At 47.4% G+C, this 20,709-nt stretch overlaps 1 protein-coding gene across 5 annotated transcripts in view; it reads left to right on the top strand.

The window, feature by feature from the left end:
* The window catches only part of LOC138488148 (TATA-binding protein-associated factor 2N-like), a 530,913-nt gene that overhangs the window by 367,765 nt on the left and 142,439 nt on the right, over positions 1 to 20,709 (top strand). For all 5 annotated transcript variants that reach the window (XM_069614929.1, XM_069614927.1, XM_069614926.1 and 2 more), the window contains one exon: positions 16,762 to 16,866. In XM_069614929.1, coding sequence (XP_069471030.1) covers positions 16,762 to 16,866 — 105 coding nt within the window. The remainder of the gene's footprint in view (positions 1 to 16,761; positions 16,867 to 20,709) is intronic.

Raw genomic sequence — 20,709 nt, 5'->3', positions numbered from 1 at the left:
CGAGGCCAAGTATGTCTTGAGTCGTCCTGAGTGACCCGAGTCTGCGTTTGCATATAGCTTATGGTCGAATCGTAAGAACTCCTTGTTTATATTGTGCAGGGCCGTCTTTATGTTCCCATCCCTGCCCTGGATACTGGTAATGTATCTTGGACCCTGTTCAGTTTTGTTAAGAGTCGCCATTGCATTGCTCGCTTTATTTCCTTCCCCATATTTTTGTGCTCTTATGGGCTGAGACATGTAAAGGACTTCTTTTTCTGTAAGCATTTTAAATTTCTCTAGGTGTTCTTGTAGTTTTTCCAGAGATTCCCTCTCCAGGGGTGTGGTTTGTTGAGCCTCAAGGTCCATTAGTTCCCGTTTTGTCTGTCCGGTTTTTCCTTATGTCCCTCAGGGCTCCGTATGATGTCCCCATCAGTTGGCCCCTTAGCCATACCTTGAACGTCTCCCACACCGAGCCCAGGGTTGGTACTGTACCGGTGTTGCGATTGAAGAAGTCTTCTATCTCTATTCTTAGAGGCTCGATCACCGATTTCGTCCTTTAGCAGGTCCGGTGCCTTACGACATATGCGAGTGGTATGTTCAACGTTCTTGGGCCTCACTTGCAGCAGTACCGGGGCATGGTCCGACAGAGCAATGCTCAATCCTAACAAGCACACTATCTGCGGCATCAATTCGGGAGAGCACAGCCGGTAATCTATTCGCGAGCTAGTGCTATCTACCCCTGAGTAAAAAGTGTACTCCCGCTCGAGGGGGTGTAAATCCCTCCATATGTTTGCCATGGGGAAGGTGACCATTGCCTGCTTGAGTATTAGTGTCTCTCTAGTATTCAACTTGCGGTTTCCCGTTGATCGGTCCATCTCAGGGTCTAGGGTTAGATTGAGGTCGCCACCCCAGATCACATTTGCTGTACCAATTGGTGATATTAGTTCCATGATGCGGAGATAGAACTCAGAACTGTCTATATTTGGGCCGTACGTGTTGACCAATATTACTTCTCCGTTATTATCACGTAGTGCCCCTCTTCGTCAACCAGCACTTTGGACATCTTGAAGTTCACTCTTGTGTATCACTGTGAGGACCCCTCGTGCCATAGAGGAATAATCTGTTGCTGCTTTCATGGGACCCCAATTATATGCAAATGTTTCTGTAATTTTTTTGATAGCGTGGGTCTCTTGCAAGAATATTATGTCAACCTTATGGCGGGTTGCATATGCTAATATCTTTCTTGCTTTTATGGGGTGTGCCAGGCCCCTCACATTCCAAGTGAGTAAACTAACCCCCATCATCTCCGGTGTCCTTCAATGTAGTGTTGTAAGTATGTCACGGCCTCACTCTCCGCTGCAGTGCCTTCATGTTTCTTATGCCGTACTCAACAGTTTTTTCTGTTAATGCGCTCCATGTCGTCTTCTGGTTCCATCCTGCTGGCTGAACCAGATGCATTTTCGTAGTCCGGATGTACAGGAGTCCTTTTTGTTCATTTTCCCCAGGGCAACTGGCCCAACTTCTTCCCCACCCTCCCCATCCCTCCAACTGGACGGTGTAAAACCCATTGAACTTTTCAATCCTTGAACTGATGGGTGGCTCTGTACGGTCATTCTCCCCTCTGCGTCTGCCAACCAGACCACCTTGAGGGCCGATGCACCTTTTTCTTAGCATATCCAAATTTTGCATATTGCCGTTTCTTCTCGACTTCCTCATATCGTCTTATTTGTAGCGTCCCTGTGCTGGATCTTTTACGTTTGCTGTTGGGGGGGATATTCTGTTAAATATCCCATGGCTACTTCGGGGGATTCAAAGAAATGCGCCTTGCCAGCATGTTGTATGCGCAACTTGGCGGGGTACAACATTGCATAGGGAATGTCTCGTGTTCTTAACACTTTCTTGACTAGGTCAAAGTTGCGGCGTGCAGCCTGTACCCTGTTTGAGAAGTCGGGGTAGATGTGTATTCTTGTGGAGTCGTATGTCAAGGTTCCTTTCTCCCGGGACAACCGAAGGATTAAGTCTCTATCTCGGTAATTGAGAATGCGCGCTATGACTGTGCGCGGCGATGCGCCAGGCTTCGGGGAAGGTGCTAGGACTTTGTGCGCCCTCTCAATCAGGAACTGTTGCGAAAGTTGTGCGTCCGGGAGCACTGTTCAGATTACTTCTTCCATGAAGACTTCCATTGGAACGTTAATTTGTTTTTTAGCCAATCCCACAACTGTTATTGCGGCGGGACCTAGATTCTAGGTCTTCACACTTCATCCGCACTACCTTCAGGTGCTTCTTGATTCGTTCATGTCCTTCCCATGCGTAGCCACAGTGTCTTCGACAGTGCTTATCCGGTTCTCAGTTTCTAGTACTCGTGCATTATCCTGCTGGAGATCTGCCTTAAGGGATGTGATAGTAGTGCCAATCTCGTCCAGTTTTGAGTTTACTGCGGCGAATCCGCTCTGCAGCGCCACCATATATGGGTCTGGGGAGTCTTCTCTTGTGCTCCGCGGTTCCGGGTTGGCAGCCCGTGAGGATCCCGTTGTTTGCCCCCCCCCATGTTGCCACTTGTATTGGCATCCATGGGCCCCTTCCTAGTGTGTTTGTTGCCCCTGGGAATCTTGGGTAGGATTTCCGCTGTGTCTTGAGTTTGCTTGCCTTTTTTTACGGGTAGTATTTCAATTTTGCGTCTCTTATAACCTTGCTGAGGGGCTTTATGTTATGCCATTGCCAGCGTGTGCATAAACCCCCTGGAGTCCCCAGAGTGTATTCTTGTTGGATGTTGTGGGGAGGGAGGGCGACTCGCCGGTGGCTATGGTCCGTTACTCGCTGCTCACACTGTATCCGCTGCCTTCCGGCACACCCCATCTGTTAAGGGGGTAGTGTGGGCAGCGTACATGGTTGCTCCCAGTGGGGGAGAGGGACAGTATAGTAGGGGGAGTCTGCCGGTCAGCAACAGATTAGAGGCTGGCAGGGTGTTCACCCTTGGTCTCTCTGCCCACACGCCAGATTGCCCTTATATCCCCTTCCTGGCTCACACGTCTGCCAGTTGCTCTCCCGTATGTCTTTTCCCCTTGTCAAGTGTAATAGGTGTTGGAGGAGGGCCGGATCACCACCAGTGTTTGTTAGGCAGTAGGGGAGGGGGTTGCAAGGCGGGGAAGACTACCCTCAACCCGGCCGGCCAGCCGCTCGCTCCCAGCGCACACAGTGGCCACCGGGGAGGACTAGCCCCTGCCCGCCCGCGCTCAGTGTACCTCAATCACCGCGTTGTGGTCTCCTCCGGTCCAGACAGTGACGCCCGCGCTGGTAGAGTGCTTCCCCACGCACTTGGTCACTCCGGGCAAGGGTGGGGGGGCGCCCTCAACCCAGGCAGCCGGCTGCTCGACCACAGCGCCCACAGCCACTGCCGGGGAGGGCTGCCTGCTCCTGTGTGCCTTTCTTATGCGGCCTGTGTCTCCTGTAATGGCTGCGGGTCGATTCCACAATCGTGCCCGCTGTCTGTGTCGTTGCTCAAGACTGTGATCAGCCGCGCTCCAGTGAGGGAGGGGCCAGCGTCCGCCCCAGCCTCCCCCGCCCAGGCCGCAGTTCTTACACACACAGCAGGGTTTTGCCCGTTCCGGGGGCCCACTGTTGATTCTGTCGAGATCCGGCGGAGGTTCCGCTGTGTTTTCAGCCGCAATCCGTTCGGGTCGGAGTACTGGATGCGCAGGATATTAAACCGGATTCATGAGTGTCGGCGCAGCTGCTCTATCAGGCAGCCATTTTCGTTGGCATCCGAGAGCGCTCCCCGGACTTGAGATACTTTAACAAATTCCTCAGGAAGGACAAATTCAAGATTATCACTCTTTCTCAGATCCTTCAGGCCCTCTAACTTCAGGATTGGTTGGGGTCGTTGGACCTTGAGGATGCTTATTTTCATGTGCCAATCCATTTTAAACAAAGGAAATGCCTGAGGTTCGCCGTTGGCAGCACGCATTATCAGTTTTGAGTCCTGCCGTTCTTGTTGACCTCTGCCCAAGGGTTTTCACCAAACTGATTGTGGTGGTGGCAGCGCATCTCGGGAGAGGGGGGGGGGGGGATTCATGTCTACCCCTCTCTGGACGACTGGTTGATGAGGGCGTTTTCTCCTGAACAAGCTGTGGACCATCTCGACGGTATCTGCCACACCCTTAACAGACTGGGTTTCTCCCTCATTTTCAAGAAGTCCCATGACACCTTCCCAACAGCTCCAGTACACAGTACATCGGGTCTGTATTACACATCCTTCGGGGGGAGGTCGTGGGGGCAGGGGGCGTGCTCTCCAACCAGGGGGAGGGCTCAAGATATTCTACAAATGGTGACCAAATTCCAGAGTGCCCAGAGTCTTTGGCCGTTTGCTCGGCCTCCTGCCATCCTGCATTTTTCTGGTGCAAGACACGCCTGAGGATGAGATGCCTTCAATGGCCTCTCAGGACACAATGGTCCCAATTCTCGGGAAGATGTTGGATCTCCTTCAGATTCCGGTCCGAGTTTCACAGGATCTTCCATGGTGGGCCTGCGAGGAAAATCTACTGAAGGGAGAACACTTTGGCAACCATGGCTGGAGATAACTGTAGTAACGGACGCCTCCCTCACAAGGTGGGGGAGCTCATGCCAACAATAGGACTGTCTGCGGTCATTGGTCTCCATCGGAGTCCAAACTACACATCAACCTTTTGGAGCTGCGAGCAATCAGGCTAGCACTGAAAGCTTTTCTGCCGCCTTTACGGGAAATACATTTCCTGATGACAGATAACATGGTGGCCATGCATTACCTCGAGAGGAGGCGTAGGGTAACTGCCACTGTGCAGAGAAGCAACGCAGCTCTGGTACTGGGCAATTCAAGAAAGAATCTCCCTGGTGGCTGCTCACCTGGCCAGAGAGGAGAACACGGCGGGGGATGCTCTGAGCAGGCAGAGTGCTGTCTCCCACAAATAGGAATTAGCTCAGGAAGTCCTTCAAGGGTAACCCTTTGGGGAACACCTTAAGTGGATCTGTTGAAGACCCGTGCCAACCGGAAGTGCAGGAGGTACTGCTCCAGGGAGTTTCCCCACGAGATGAGTTCTAGGAGACGCGTTTGTGGTGGATTGGGACTTTCCACTACTGTATGCATTTCCTCCAGTCCCCGTCTCAGGAGGTTAAGGCGGTTCGGGTCCCACATGATCCTCATTCCTCCGGATTGGGCCTGGAGACTGTGGTATCTGGACCTTCTGGACATATCCATCTGTCCTCTGATACGTCTTTCACAAAGAGAGGATCTTCTCTTCTGAGAGGAAGGTTGGGTTCTCCACCCAGAGGTTAAAACTCTCAACCTTCACCCATAGTTTCTGAAAGGTTGAGATATAAGGATTGGGACATCAGGATGATGTGATGGAGGTGTTGCTTTCGGCTTGGCCACCAGCAACTTAAGTCTCTGTACCATTGCCATTGAAATACGTTCTGCGACTGGTGCAGAGAGAAGAATGTTAATCCTTTTCAGTGTTCGACCCCAGATGTACTATCGTTTTTTATTTCATTAGCACACAAGGGTCTTCAGGTGGGTACCATTAAAGGTTACCTAGCAGCGCTCTCTATCTTTAAGCGCTCATGCGAGGAATGCTCTGATTTCAAGATCCCACTGGTTACTCAGTTTCTAAAAGGGCTCACACATGTTTTCCCACCTTTGTCTTTTCAGGTTCCGGTTTGGGACCTTAATTTGCTCTAGAAGTTTCTGATATGTGCTCCATTTGAACCTTTGCACTCGTGTCCATTGAGGTTGTTGACCTTTAAGACTATACTATTTGTTGCAATTACATCTGCACGTAGAGTGAGCGAGTTACAGGCACTTTCTTCCAAGCCACCCTTTACTGTCCCCAAAGACCGGGTTCTGTTGAGGGTACGACCTTCCTTCCTACGTAAGGTAATTTAGGACTTTCACTTAAGTCAGAAAATTGTGCTACCAGCCTTCTATCATCCTCCGCATCCTAATAAGGAAGAGGAAAGGCTCCATAGGTTGGACACTAGGAGAGCTTCAAACTTGTATATTTCCAGAATGTCCAAAGTGAGAGTGGACGACCAGCTCTTTGTGGGGTATATGGGCCTGTGTCTAAACAGACCTTTGTCTAGGTGGATCATCCTCACTATTTCTGAATGCTACAGATTGGCGGGCAAGGCTCCTCCTGAGTGCTTGTGTGCTCATTCCACCAGAGGCATGGCCACTTCGACAGCCCTGCAGAGGGGAGTGTCCCTATTGAAAACATCTGTGATGCTGCAATGTGGTCTTCAGTACACACCTTTTAATAAGCATTATTCCCTGGATACTTCCCATGCTCGGGATGTTGCTTTTGGTAAGGCAGTACTTTACTCTGCCCTTTGAATCAAATATCTGAAATTCTTCACCCTCCAATCGTGGATAATGCTTTGGGAGTCAAAGATGAGGAATACGTTGGAGGACACAATCCATTCGAAGAGTTACTTAACCCTGGTAACGTTCTTTTGACTGGATGTTCCTCGAACATATTCCTCATCGCCCTCCCAACCCACCTCTCTGTATTTTCCATGCTATTACAGCTTTCGTTCCAACAAGGCTGAGTATGGTCAAACCCGCTTTTTGGGCATCTCTGATGCACGATGAGGGGAAAAAACAAAACTGAGGCAACGGGCGCTGTGCGTGCTACTTATGACATCCGATGATGTCACCCTCGACGGAAGCCTTCGACGGACATCAACTAGATGCCATCGGCGCAGGGTGCCCTCTGCCGAAAAAATGTCCACTACATCAAAGATGAGAAACATCCAGTCGTAAGAACGTAACCAGGGATTATGAACTTGTACTTCTCCCCCTCCCCAACAAATACTGGCACAAGGTAACCGGGAGTAGTGAAGATTTCCCATAGGAAAAACATGGGGAATATAAGGGGAAACCGGCTGTAGAACGAAAAGTTGTCCCATTGATAGTCCAGCATTACCTAATTATAACACACCCACCTGATTCCACTTTCAAATTATGAAAGGTGTGGTTCTGCACAGTTTAATGAGCGAGCTGTGGATGTTGTTTTGACAAAAGGCCACAGAGCAGAGAGCAGCAGGAGTAATGTCTTTGAGGAGAACAGCGTGCTGAGATGCTGGACCTGTTTGAGTGGCTGCAGCGTGGCTAGGGAGCCGTGACTCCAGAGAGTCGGTGTGAAGCATCTTGAAGGCTGCTGTTGGCGGGTAAAATATTGCTCGTTCCCCTGGGACCTGTGCCCGCCCCAAGGCTGTCTGAGGGACAGGTGGTGAGACCCTGACGTCGGGCCCGCAAAAACCGGAAGGACTGCTTGTCACTGCGCTGCTGCCTGCGTGAGTCTTGTGAGGAGAGGGAGAGACTCGGGAGCATGCGACTGAAGCGGAGAGGGTAGAAGAAAATGGATCAAGCTCCACGGAGTGGCAAAGAGAAAAGCAAACCAGTAAAAAGCAGATTGAGAGAAGAGGATCAAGATCAAGAGAAAGTCAGAAAGCAGAGCGTGCAAGGGATGCGAAAGAGAACCCTATATTAAAGAGGACACAAGCAACCCGAAAAGAGGGGTGCAAGCGACCCAGAAGAGTAGAAAAAGGTGACGGGTGGCATGGGAAAGCAAGAAGGAAGGTGTCAGTGGGCACGTAGAAGTAAAGAAAACCGAGGGGAACAAGAAGGGGCGCAGAAAACCCCTGAAGCAAAAAGTAGAGCAGGAAAATCGGAGGGCTTAAGGCTCGGAGTGGTCGCGCTTGGCTGGAGAAAATAACCTGGCGTTTTCTAAAGCCTCTGATGCTAACCCTTTGCGAGAACTGTATATGAAAAACAAGGTACATCCTGACAAACTGAACTTGTGTTTTCTTTAAAGCTCAAGAAGGGCCTAAGCTTGGGGAAAGGAACCCTCAGAGGCTCATCAAAGTGGAATTTCTTATTTTGTGTTACTGAAGTAACTGAAGCTTGGGGAATGGAACCCTGAGACATTTCAGTCATTGACATTGTTTGGACTATGGAGAAAGTTGACTGAAATCCTCCTTTCTCTTCTCTGTTGAGAAGACCACCGGAAATCAATTCTGCTTTCCTATTTTTTTTTTTTTTTTTTTTTTTACACCACCTTTTTGCTTTTGAAAGACTTCATAACACATTTTTGTCAAAGAGTGAGGGCAAGCTAGGTTTTGACAGATTTTTATTTGGACTGATTTTGACGACGCTTAGAAACCATTCCTTAAGTGTTGGGGCCAGTTAGACATTACACCAACCAGGAACTTTTAAAAATAATGGTTTTGAAAACATATCTTTGAGTCTGTCTCTCATGATGCCATGCCTGTCTCGCATCTTGGTAGCATCCCACCTGGAGCCGCACTTTTCCGTGGTAGCAGCTGTGTCAATGTATGCTAAACCAGGGTCTTCCTCTGCATCCCTCCCATGAAAAGAAAGACAAGGAAACTGGAAGAGAAGCTTGCTGCACCCTCCTGGACCGTTCAACTGCCGTGAAGCCCTGCTTGTTAGGCAAAATTTGTATGCAGTACCCTCTGGGACCACTACACACAACTCTGACTACAGGTATAGGCAACCCAACCTTTGGTATAAACTTGTACTACATAGTTGTGGAAGCGGGTTTATAGTCCTAATGTCGACAACAAAAATGTCGACAGTCAAAAAGTAGAAAAAAAAATGTCGAAAAAAAAGTCGACTTTTTTTTTTCAATGCATTTTTTTTTTCGAAATGGGGGGTTCCCCCCTAGCCCCCCATTTTTTTTTATTTTTCCCTTTTTTTACTCCCGAACCCCTAAAATAAATATATAATTTAAAAAAACGAAAGTCGACATTTTTGTCTGTCGACATTTATTTTTCGACTGACTCCCCACCGTGGAAGCGTATTGAGCAGCCATGCTTTTCTCAAGAGGGGAAATGTGAGCCGTAGTGGAGTTACACAAAGATTCAGTTACAGGTACTCAAAAACTCTAATACATTTTTTTTATCAGTCAATTATAAAGCCTTGCTTAGAAGGGAGCAATATACTAGTAACACACAAATACACTTCAATACTGAGTTTCTGAATCAGAAAATACCCTTTTGGGATGGCCCACAGACACCCCACACCGAAAGGTGACTTCAATAACTAGGGTGCTGGGGACATTAATATCTTACTGTTGGCATTCAGAACACTCTTAAAAAGTTGGTAAAAGGCAAAGGTCATTAGAACAGAAGATATAATTCTTCTTAAGCAGGGCAAATAATTTTAAATCCTCGTAGAATTATACAATTCAATAGGCTAAGCCAAAGTCAATGGGCAAAAGTCTTATATAGGATGAAGCACTTCTGGTAAATAAATGGAAAAGTCTTTGCCCAAGTTCTTAAAAGAATCAAATGTAGGGCCACAAGCTGATTAGACTTGTGAGTTGTGGAAGTTACCAGCACTTCTACAGCAAGATGTAAGGTCTTGGACTTGTTTTAGAGTACCTTAGCAAAGAAGAAAAGATGCTGCTGAAAACTTCTGTTCCTGTGCAGATATCACTGTTCCTGGGCCTTGGTCGTGGGGACAAGAGGGAGGATGTCCTTAGCAACCGGCAAACTGAACTTTCAGTGGCTGTTTCATGTTTCAGCTGCTCGCGTCTACCGCAAATAGCAACAACGCGGTTCCTGGCTGTTGAGGTCGACTTTCCTTGCTTTTGGGGTCACACACTCTGTTGAGGGGGCTCCGGCCTGGTCAATCCTGCTTTTTGGGAGTCTGCAGGATCTTCCAAAAGCTCTAGGCCAGCTGAAACCGCCAAGTGCCGCTGATCTGTAGAGCCCGACTGAGGCCCAGGAACTGCAGGACTTCAGCCAGAACAGAAGCCAGCTGGATCCTATTCAAACCTAAGGTACTATCTTGACTAAGAGGGACTTAACTCTTCTGTCTGTATCTTGCTTGTTCTCACTGCAGACCTGCAGTAGCTGTTTTTTTGCAGAGTTGATTTCAGCTATGCGCTTCACAAGTATAACAGCTTGTGGCCCAACAGTGATTATTTTTCTACAAACTCTCTAAAGACATTGTGCAAGACTTTTGTGCCATCTAAAGTGCCTCAGCTCCCTAGATATTGTTCAAATTGACTTTGGCTGTTCTGGCTCCCTGCAGACTCTTCTAACCCATTGACTTTGGTTCTAACTGTCCCTCATAGGTGGTGCATAAGTTTAACTTGTATTGCTGGGAAAGATCTAATCTAGGCTTCATTGGGAGATTGAGAAGTATTCACATGCTCTGAGAACCTGTTAACCCTTTTCCACAACCTCAGAATTGCATGAAGTGTAAAAAGTAATATATCAATGCCAACATTGTCCTAGTAATTGAAGTCTCCTTGGGGTGTAGGAAGTGTGTGTGTGGCATCCCAAAATGGTATCTACTTGCTTATCTTAAATCTGAGGAAGTTTTATGAAGTGTATTTGTATTGTTGCATATTGCCCTTTTTTTAAATAAGGCTGATTTAAAAACTGGCCGTTAACTAATTATTTTACTAGAAAACCTTGAGTGTTAGTGTTATTTGTATACTTGTAACTGTGAATCTGTTTTACCTCTTTACAGCTCACATTTACCCATCTTGAGATCAGTCTGGCTGCTCAGTCACTCTACCAACTTGTGTTGTACAGACCTATACCAATAGGTTGGTTACCTGTTACCAAGAGGACAAGACTGGTATAGTCTCCCACAGGGTTACTACATCCAATCCTGCCTAACAGGCAGTCAGTCATTTCCTCAACAGACTACATCAGTTTGGTGGTCTCTGCATATACTAGGGCTCGTGGCAGCATGTATCCTTTGGTGCCATTTGCCAGACTTTGAATGTATTCTTCCTCCGATTCCTCATCGTGATATGTATTCATCCAGCGTCGGCTGCTCAGAATTTGTTTTGTGACTGGGAGCACAGTGGCACTCAACATAGTCTTTCGAAGTGATGTTGATCGCAGCACTAATGTGATGCACCAACCCCCCCTTCACCGCGGTTCCGCATGTCGGGGCGTAGACAATCCGGCTTCAAACACTGCAACTCCAATGTGTCCCTCACAGACCCACACCCTATCTGGAATGCTCTGCTAATCTGGTGCTTGGTAGACCAGTCGTCAGAACAGGATACTGAGGGGCCTACTCCTGAAGTGTCGGGAGGGAAGGCGTTGCAAAAAAAAATCTAGGACGCGCTTGGATAGCATTGATGGTCCTGCACAGGTCAGTCTACTTGCGTGGCTCGGGTGAAGAAAGGGGGGTGGTCCCGAATGTCTAGTCAAAGCTACTAGATCTGGCCTTCAGAGTGTTTATTGGCCCCAAAGCCCATGAGTCTCTCGAAATTCAAGGACTCTTAAGATGAAGAGCTAAATCGCTACTGCTGGCTGTGCAGCAGCAGCCTCCAAGGCAGACCTTTGGATCAAGAGGACTGGCTATAGGCACTACTTCACCTTTCCAATAAGGACACAACTCCCTCAGGCCAAGCAGGGACATCATAGGTTTACACTGCCAGATTGAGGCAGTCTGAAGATTAAGGCAGTCTGATCCGGCTGCCGCGTTCACTGCAACTGCGCCTCAACCTCTTTGAAGGCTCACTGATACTTCTCCGGTTGGAGGGATAGTCTATGGGTTCTTGGACAAATGTAAAGAGATTACTTCTGACGCTTCAGTTGGAGTTTGGCAACTGCCTGCTGTTTTGTCAAATGACCACCAGACATACCTCCATCATCCTCCCGATAACCGCAAAGGGAGTTCAGGAGGATCTGCAAGCTCTTCTTTTGGAGAGAGCAGTGGAGGAGGTGCCAGCAAAAGAAAGGCTTGGGCTGGTACTCTATACTGCCTGTTTACCAAGAATTGGGGGAAGACTCCGTCCCATTCTGGACTTTGAAGATTTGAACAAGTTGCCGAGGAAAGACAAATTCAGGATGGTGACGTTGGGGGAAATTCTCCAGGATTTACAGTTTCAAGACTGGCTGGTGTCGTTGGACCTTCAGGATGCCCATGCACAGGCAGTTCCTGAGGACAGTCATCGGGGACACACATTCAGTTCAAAATTCTCCCCTTTGGCTTGACCTCTGCACCCAGGGTCTTTACCAAGCTGATGGCAGTAGTAGCAAACCATTTCAGGAGAGCCAGCGTCTTTGTCTTCCCATACTTGGACAATTGGCTGATCCAGGGCCGGTCACCAGAACAAGTTTCGAGGCACCTATAAAACACTTGTTTGCTGCTGCACGACTTGGGTTTCTTCGTGAACTTGTATAAATCCCAGAACTCCCCAGCACATAGGCTCGATTTCATTGGAGCGGTCTTGGATACCCGGGGATGGGAAGGCTTTTCCTCCCGAGGAGTCACTGATGTGGCAAAGATGGTCCGTCTCTTCCAGCAGTCTGCCAGCATCTGCTTTCCTGTGCTTGCTGGACCTCATGGCATCCTGTATTTACCTGGTGCCACAGGTGAGACTCCGGATGAGATCCCTGCAGTTGTTTCTCAAGAGCCCCATGTCACAGTATTTCAGAGATATGTCGGATGTCCTCCACATGTCGTGGTCTGTGGTCAACAACTTGACTTTGCAGAGTGACGGGAAGAGCATATTGGCAGGAGAACCTTTCTAGGCACTATGGCCGAAAACATAGGTAGTTATGGATGCCTCATTGAAGGGTTTGGGAGCTCATTGCAGATCTCTTAAAATCATCCGCCATTGGTCCCAGAAAGAAAAATGTTGCCACATCAATCTGTTGTGAGCAGTCAAACTAGCGCTGACTGGATTTGCACCTTCTCTGTAGGGAAGCATGTCCTAATTCTGACAAGTGACCATGATCTGCCGCAACAAGCAGGAAGGTTGTGAGCCTCTGCAGATCTGGCAGGGGTGGAAAATGGGTTGGCGGACGCTCTGAGCAGGCAGAACTCTGTCTCCCACGAGTGGGAGCAATGCTGGGAGGCCATTGCAAAGAGCTTCACCCGGTGGGGCACACAGACAGTGGACCGGTTTGCCACGAAGGCAACATAAAATAGAGGTGGGCATTGGGAGGACACGTTTCTGGTAGAATGGGTCTTTGACCACCATTATGCGTTCTAACTGTTACCAGTCATCCCTTAGGTTCTCAGGGGGTTGCAGAGATTCAGGGCTCTCCCGATTGCCCCGGACTGGGCAAGGAGGACATTGTACCCGAATCTTCTAGAACTGGCTGCATGCCCACCTCTCTGGCTCCATCAGAGACGGGACCTATTGTCACAGTGGGAAGGCGGTGTGCTTCCCCCGAATCTGGACCCTCTCAACCTGCATGCTTGGCTCTTAAGAGGCTGAGGTATGGGACTCGGGCCTCCATTAGTTACTATAGGTGGTGTTGGCTCCACATAGACCATCCATTAAGTCTGTGTGCAGAAGAATATCGTTTGTGAACTGGTGCAAGGCAGAGGCAGTGAGCCCCGGTGTCTTACGTCCTCAGTGATGGAGTTTTTGTTGACCTTTGCCAAATCAGGCTACATGTGAGCACAGTGAAGCAGCTCTTTAAATTTTAGAGGACACCAGAGCAAAGTTCCTTCTTTACCCCTGTGGTAGTCCAGTTGCTTAAGGACCTGGTTAATTCTTTCCATCTGTCGCTCTTGGTTGTGCCTGATTGGGACTTGCACATGGTTCTTACTTTTCTAAGGGTGGCTCAGTTTGAGCATTTGCATTCTTCCTCCATGACGCTTCTTTCTTTAAAGATCGCTTTTCTGTTGGCGATTACGTCCACCAGATAGGTCAGTGAATTGCAGGTGCTTTCTTGCAAGCCCCTCTTCTTGAAGCTTTTCAAGGAAAAGTTATCCCTGAATGTTCGCTCTGTTTTTACTAGGACGAGTAAATTCTCCACAGATTGGAACCCAAGAGGGCGCTGAGTTTCTACCTGGTCAGAACGGGCTGGAGAAGAATCCATAGGAAGAGCACACTGGTAAGTAATTTCTCCATTTCAACTGCATTTAGGGAACTTGTGGGGTTATGAAAGTGGATCCCAATCCGACAGGATCTCCATACCACAGGAGTTGGGTCAAAACTGGAGCAGGGTGGTAAACTTGATGAGGGGCTCTTAGTCGAACCAGAACCCTTGGTGTAATGAACACAACAGACTGGAGAGCCATCCTAGACGGCTTCTCACTCCGCTGATTATGGTCACCCGAGGACACAGAGTGCAACACAAACTTCTTAGAACTCAGCGTGATAGGATTGGCACTCAAAGCCTTCGTACCGCTTATCAGTGGCAGGGCAGTCCTGACCAGAACACAGTTCCATGTTCTACATAAACAAGCAGGGACGGACTAGGTTGCCTTCTATGCAGACTGTCTATACAGATTTGGGATTGGTCTGTTTGCCAGATCATTCACTAGTCAGCGGTACACCTCCTGGCCGAAAACAACTCTGAAACAGACAGGCTGGGCACTCTAGACATGGGGGAATTACGATTGGAAGCCTTGTTCCCTCTGTTCAAATCCTGGGGTCACCCGAATATGCATCTCTTGTCCATGAAGGAGAACTTGAAATGTCATAACTTTGCTTCATGGATGGGGTCCGGCAGTCAGTCTCCGAGGGACACATACCACATCTAAAGGGACAATCTGTGCTTTTACACATTCTCTCCAACCCCTCCGATTCAAAGAGTGATCTGTAAATTCAGGAGCTCAACAGGGTGCATCATGTTTCTGGTGGTCCCTCAGTGGCCATACAGGGTTTTGTACTCCGATCTGAGCCACCTCTGAAGTCAGGGTCCCGTTCCTCTGGCGACATTAGGGTCTCACCTAATGACACAGATCTCTCCAAACCAGCGGCCTTTGGTCCCAGAAGGAAAAATGTTGCCACATCAATCTGTTGGGGCTGCGAGCGGTCAGACTAGCGTAGACTGTGTGCGCCTTCTCTACAGGGGAGGCATGCCCTAAGTCTGATGGACAACACTGACCACGATCTACCGAAACAAGCAGGGAGGTGTAAGCCTCTGCAGCTCATCTGGCAGGGGTGGAAAATGGGTTAGGCGACGCTCTGAGCAGACAGTTTTGTCTCCCACGAGTGGGAGCTATGTCGGCAGGCCATTGCATAGATCCTAACCCTGTGGGGCACGTCAAGAGTGGACCGGTTTGCAACAGACAACACGAAATGCAGGTGGGCATGTGGGGCGTGTTTCTGGTAGAATGGGTCTTTGACCTCCGTTATGCATTTGCACCATTACCAGTCATCCAGAACGAGGAGCAGTGGTACACCGAGCTTGTGGCACACTAGCCATAGCAGCCTTGCTCCTGAGAATTTAACCATGCAACATCTGAGCTGATCGGATCAGAATCTGAAGGCAACAAAGGATTTGACAAAGGTCCAGCATAAGAGTAAATGGACACGCTTTTGGGCAAAGGACAACATGGATCCAGTCACGTGCTCCCTAGATCAGGTACAATCTTTCTAGGCACACTTGGCACAGTTGGGCGTGCAAGTAGACACCTGCTGCACAGATTTGGCAGCCATAGGGGCTTAAAGGCATTCAGAGGAAATGTCCTTCTCAATTTCTAATCCTATAGTCAAGACAAATGCAGAGTCTGTGCCATCAAATGGCCTCATCCAGTATGGGACCTTCATGTGGTCATAGTGGCTCTAGTTAATAAGCCTTTTGTAGCCTATGGCTTTTAGCGAAATAAAGTGGGTGACACTAAAAACGACTTTTAGTGGGATTAACATTAGCGCTAAGGATCAGTGGAATGCAGGCACTGGTGCAGCTACAGATCCCTATAGTGTTTCACAAAGAGAAGGTAGTTCTTCCCTAATCCTCAATTTGGTGCAGAGAAGACGCTACACTGGTTGTACTTCAAAATAATGCTTAAATTCTATCTCGGCAGACTGAGCCATTCTGTAAATCACTTCGGAGAACTTCCCCATTCACTCGGGCATCCAAAGCATTGATGGCGAGATGGTGTCAACTATTTCAAAATCCTACAGGCTACAAAATAATCCATGCCTTTCAAATCTTCACACTTACCTTGTTAGATAAAAGACCTTGGCCGTGGCTTTTCAGAGACCGGTCCCTTGGGATGTTCTAAGAAAGGCGACTACATCGGGCTCCATTTGGCATTTTGCCAACATTGTTGAGACATGAGTGCCAGATCCGAGGCAACCTTCAGTGGGGCAATCTTGATTAATCTATTTGCTCAATAAAAAGATGGGTATTCCTCCTCCCATTGGGCTAAATCTGTTGTGATCGCTGATGCAGTATGGAAAAAGGGAGATTGGATTTAGTACTCATAGTCCATAGTCCGCTTTCCTCCATACGACCACCATCCTTCCCCATATTAATAGTTTAGGCTAATGCGTAAAAGGGGGACTGAGGAGAGGTGCTGACAGGCGGGAATACCGGGATACGGCCACGGCCACAGTCGTGTGCCTTAAGTGTAAAGGAGACCTGTTGTGTGGGTTTTTTAATTTTTTTTATGAGCAACAAAGGTTCCGCTCCTTTACCTATGCAGGGACGACCATACAGTATGGAGGAAAGGACTATGGACTAGGAATACATCATTCACTAATGGTGAGTAACTTGTTCTTGTCTCGATATTTAGCTATAATATATAAATTTGTTGTGAATTACTTCAAAGGGCTCTTGGGCAACTTTACATTGCACACATTTTTTTAAAATCTGTTTTGTCTAACTTTTTATCCGCCTGAATATTTTATCTTTCTGTATAAATGATTATCTTGTTCTGCTCTGATATGCTCAGTCTCATCTTGCACACCCCCTCTCTACTTGCTTACTCATTTGAACATCTCCCTTTTTAACATACTGTTTTTTCATTATGTATATATTTGATGAACTATTTCTTTCTTATAGGAAAAGAATTTCATGGTAGTATCCTTAAAGTTTCATTTGCAACAAGGAGGCCTGAATTCTTGAGAGGTGGCAGCAGTGCTGGTGGAAGCAGACATGGTGGTGGCGGTGAGTCTTGTAAAACTTAGACTTTCATGAAAAGTACTTCAGTGTTCGATAAATTAACTTACAATGCACCTTTGGTTCCCAAGACTAAAGTAATGGTTTGTCACAAGAGTAAACAAAAATCTGTATGCTTTTTAAATGTAAGCACAGTTTTGACTAGTGTCCGACAGACTGATAAAGGTTCCTGGCAGTGCTCCAGATAGGACTTTGATGCACGAGTATTTTACTCCCTATTTTTTAAAGTTGTGAGTAAAATGATTTTTTTAGAGCATAAAAATGTAAATCTCATTCATAATGAGTATTTTCTTAACAAGTAAAAATGTTTTAACTGTAAAACAAATGTTCTTGGAATATGTATTACTTTGTACCTTAATCTGTGCAGATTAAAAGATGCAGGCAGTAATAGCAGTTTCTTCCTATATGCACTGAATGTACTACAAACATATTCATGGAGCTGAGTGGGTAACGTAGGTGGGCAAGCACGTTGTTAGTCTGTTTCCTGTTGGCTGGGAGTATTTTTAATCCCTTTTCTTCTGGGAGTATTTGCCTATTTTACGGGCGTAAAAGTGGCGATACACCCCTATTTGTAAATCTGGTTCCTCGAGTAGCCAGATTGAACATAATGGCTGTGTGCTAAGTCAGTGAGCTAGTGCCACCTTAGCTTTTTTTTTTAAGGACATTGTTTTTTTTTGGGAGAGCCTCTATGGGGCGGGGTTATGCAGCCACACATTCCTACATGATATTGAATTCTGTGAAGTTTTTTTGAAAATTCTGCTTTGCCTTAAAATACGTGCAGACTGTCGGGGAGAATTTTAATTTCTGTGCTAATTACCTTCAACCTTTGCTCGACCTTAGGACTTTTTAATTTGAACCCTGCAAGGACAGCCAGCCAATCCGCACTGGATGCATTCAGGTAACCAAGGAGACTAAGGACGGAGTTTCTGGCACCTCCCTCCCTCGCTTCCTGCCCTGCCAGTCACACTGAAGCCAAGGTGGACTGTCCTTGCTTCAGAGGTCCCACACTCAGCTGAGGCGGGGTCTGGCTCTGTCAGGCTGACGTCGTGGGAGTCCAGAGGATCTTTCTAACGCTTTTGGCCAGCTTACAAGTAACACACAATCTGGTGTCCCTCTCCCTGGCTCTAAGTTTTCCTGCAGCACTCTGAGGAAATGCAGCCAGCTCTGAGATAAGTGTCCAGGTGGCTTACTTGGGCTTCTCTGTTGATGCAAACTTGGTGATTTGGGCCTGCAGCAGGGCTTCACCACGCAAACCAACGGTCCACGAGTTGCAGCAGCAGTCCTCTTCAAGATCATCTTCGGTTCCTTCGTTCCAGTGGTCGACTCTGCCTTCCAAACCAAGAGACTTGCCTTTTATTCAGTTCTCTCCCATTCATTTAAGCCTAACTGCCACTCACCAAGCAGGTTGGCTGTCCTTGCCGGACAGTCAGCCAGCCAATCATGACAGTGCATTTGGGTCTCCTAGGAGACTAAGCACGGGGAGTTTCGGGCACCGCCCACACTTCCTGCTTACCCCAGACACTCTGGAGTCATAGGCGGTCTTCACTCCTGAAGCCCACCAAAGGCGAATGAACAAAGAGACCAAACCTGGTTTGGCGTGCAGAGCAAAACTCGAGAAGGACCTTTCCACAAAGAAATGGCAAAAGACCAGGACCTGTTTTTAGCAACGATGGCTGGGCGCAATCTTGAAAAACATGGCTCCCGCGATCAACGTTACCAGAGCTACGAATAGTTCACGGTCGGGAAAAATCGTAGCAGTTTGTTGTAAAACCACTGCCACCAGCCATTCTGAGAGGAAAGGGTAATATTTGACTGTTACTTGAGTAACTAGAGATAGGGGATACTAAGTAACCCCTCCAGCACTTTATTGTAAAATAGGGTGTGCTGGGTCTAAAAATGTACAGGGCTAAGTGAAGTCAATTTCACTCCACTGTTCTGGGAAACAGTAGTTGATCCCAGAGAAGGTATTTAAACCTTGGGAAATCTGAAAGACTTCCCTGTGTCACTGCACTGAAGGTGCTGTGTGACCCAATTGTAAAATATGATGCCTATGGAGTTGGTTAGACTCCACAACCAAAGAAAACACAAGGGTAAAACATATATCAAAATACCTGAGTGGGGAAATACCTGAGTGGGGAAAAGGGTCACTCTCTCCAGGTAAGAAAACCAAGTCCTCAAAATCCAGTAAAGTTGCTGGGGGTCTCTAAGGTGAAGGGAATTAGCACATTTTTGAGAATTCTCCCTAACACTATGCTGGTTACACAACTAACTACTTTACCTACTCGAGTGGCGTGTTGATCCTTCTGCACAAAAATCTGGACCTTAGATTTATCAGGGTGGAAACTGATGATGCGGGCCGCTGTCACGGTCCTGGGCAGTTTACTTGGGGTGGAGACTGTCTTAAACATATATGCACCAAACACAGATGACCCCGACTTCTATTGGGAGTTATTTGCGAAGTTCACAGGTTACGAAATGACTGGGAGAGATTACAACACTAAACTATGTGACCACTCTGACGGATCCTCTGAACAAGGGCAGGTTCAACCCAGCGCTACTGTTATCAAAGAAGCATGCTCTGACCTCAATCTGGTTGGTATTTGGAGCCAAAAGCACCAATTTTATAGTGGATTGATGCTTTAGTCGGAGGTGCACAACTTATTCCAGACTAGACATGTGTTTGGGATCCACGGTAATTCTGAATAGGACCACCAGCTGTGAAGTACTTGCTAGAACATTATCTGAGCATGCCCCAGTTCTCCTGATTGTGGAATCCACGCAGGAAAGCCTGTTGGAATCTACCTGGAAATTAAAACCTGACTCATTGATGGACCTGGTCTTTAATACCAAAGTGGGTGATGAGATTGTACTTTTATTCCGCACCAATTCCCCCTCAATTGATAAGCCATTGACTATTTAGACTTTTAAACCATTTCATAGGGAAATATGTACTTCAAAGCAATTTAGCAGGTTAAAGCTAGTGTGACGAGAACAAAATAGTTGTGAATCACATCTGAGATTATATGAAAAATAAGCAACAAGAGAACTACCAGCAATGGTGCACGAAATTCACAATTGTCTTGGTGAGTTTCGTCAACTATCAGACGGGGAAATTAAAATGTGCCCCTGCAGACCCGCTGCCAGGAGATGTGCGGAATCTGGGTAAACTCCTAGCCGGGTTAGACCGAACAAGGGCCACAATGGTATAAACTCCATCACAAACTTTGATGGGAATAGTGTCTCATACTCTGAAGACATTAACATGTTTTTTTTTAACAAATATTTCTCCTTGAACACCTCTACACTCAACAAGACGAGAGCTTTACTGGATGACGGCCTAGATAGTCACCCTAATATGTCTTTTTGACCAATGGGCTCTGCTGAACACGCCCATCAAGATGGAGGAAATCTGAGCGGCCATTACTGAAATACTGTCGTAGTGACGCTTGGACCCAATGTCCTCACCGCCAAATTCTATAAAGAAAATGCAGATGTCCTAGTGCTCAAACATTTGATCATGTATAATGCAGCTTTTTCACAGGGTGAGCTCCCCTGTCGACAAACTAAGCCAGAATTGTAGTACTTCCAAAACCCAATAAAGACCCACAGGATAATGGATCCTACAGACCCCTATCCATCCTGAATTTGGATAATAAAATATTTGCAAAAGTATTGGCCTGCAGGATACTTGCCCCCACACAGTGGTCGACGACCAACCTGGCTTTGTACCTGGATGCTCCACCTCACATGTTGGCAATTGTTCCGCAGCTTGGCACTAATGTGGTCCCGGCCCTGGCAGCCTTCTTGGATGTAGAGAATGTTTTTGATTCC

The sequence above is a fragment of the Ambystoma mexicanum genome, chromosome 9 (genome assembly GCF_040938575.1).
Source record: "Ambystoma mexicanum isolate Mex_15411 chromosome 9, UKY_AmexF1_1, whole genome shotgun sequence".
Classification (NCBI taxonomy): domain Eukaryota; kingdom Metazoa; phylum Chordata; class Amphibia; order Caudata; family Ambystomatidae; genus Ambystoma; species Ambystoma mexicanum.
This window is presented reverse-complemented; position numbering and strand designations above follow the sequence as displayed.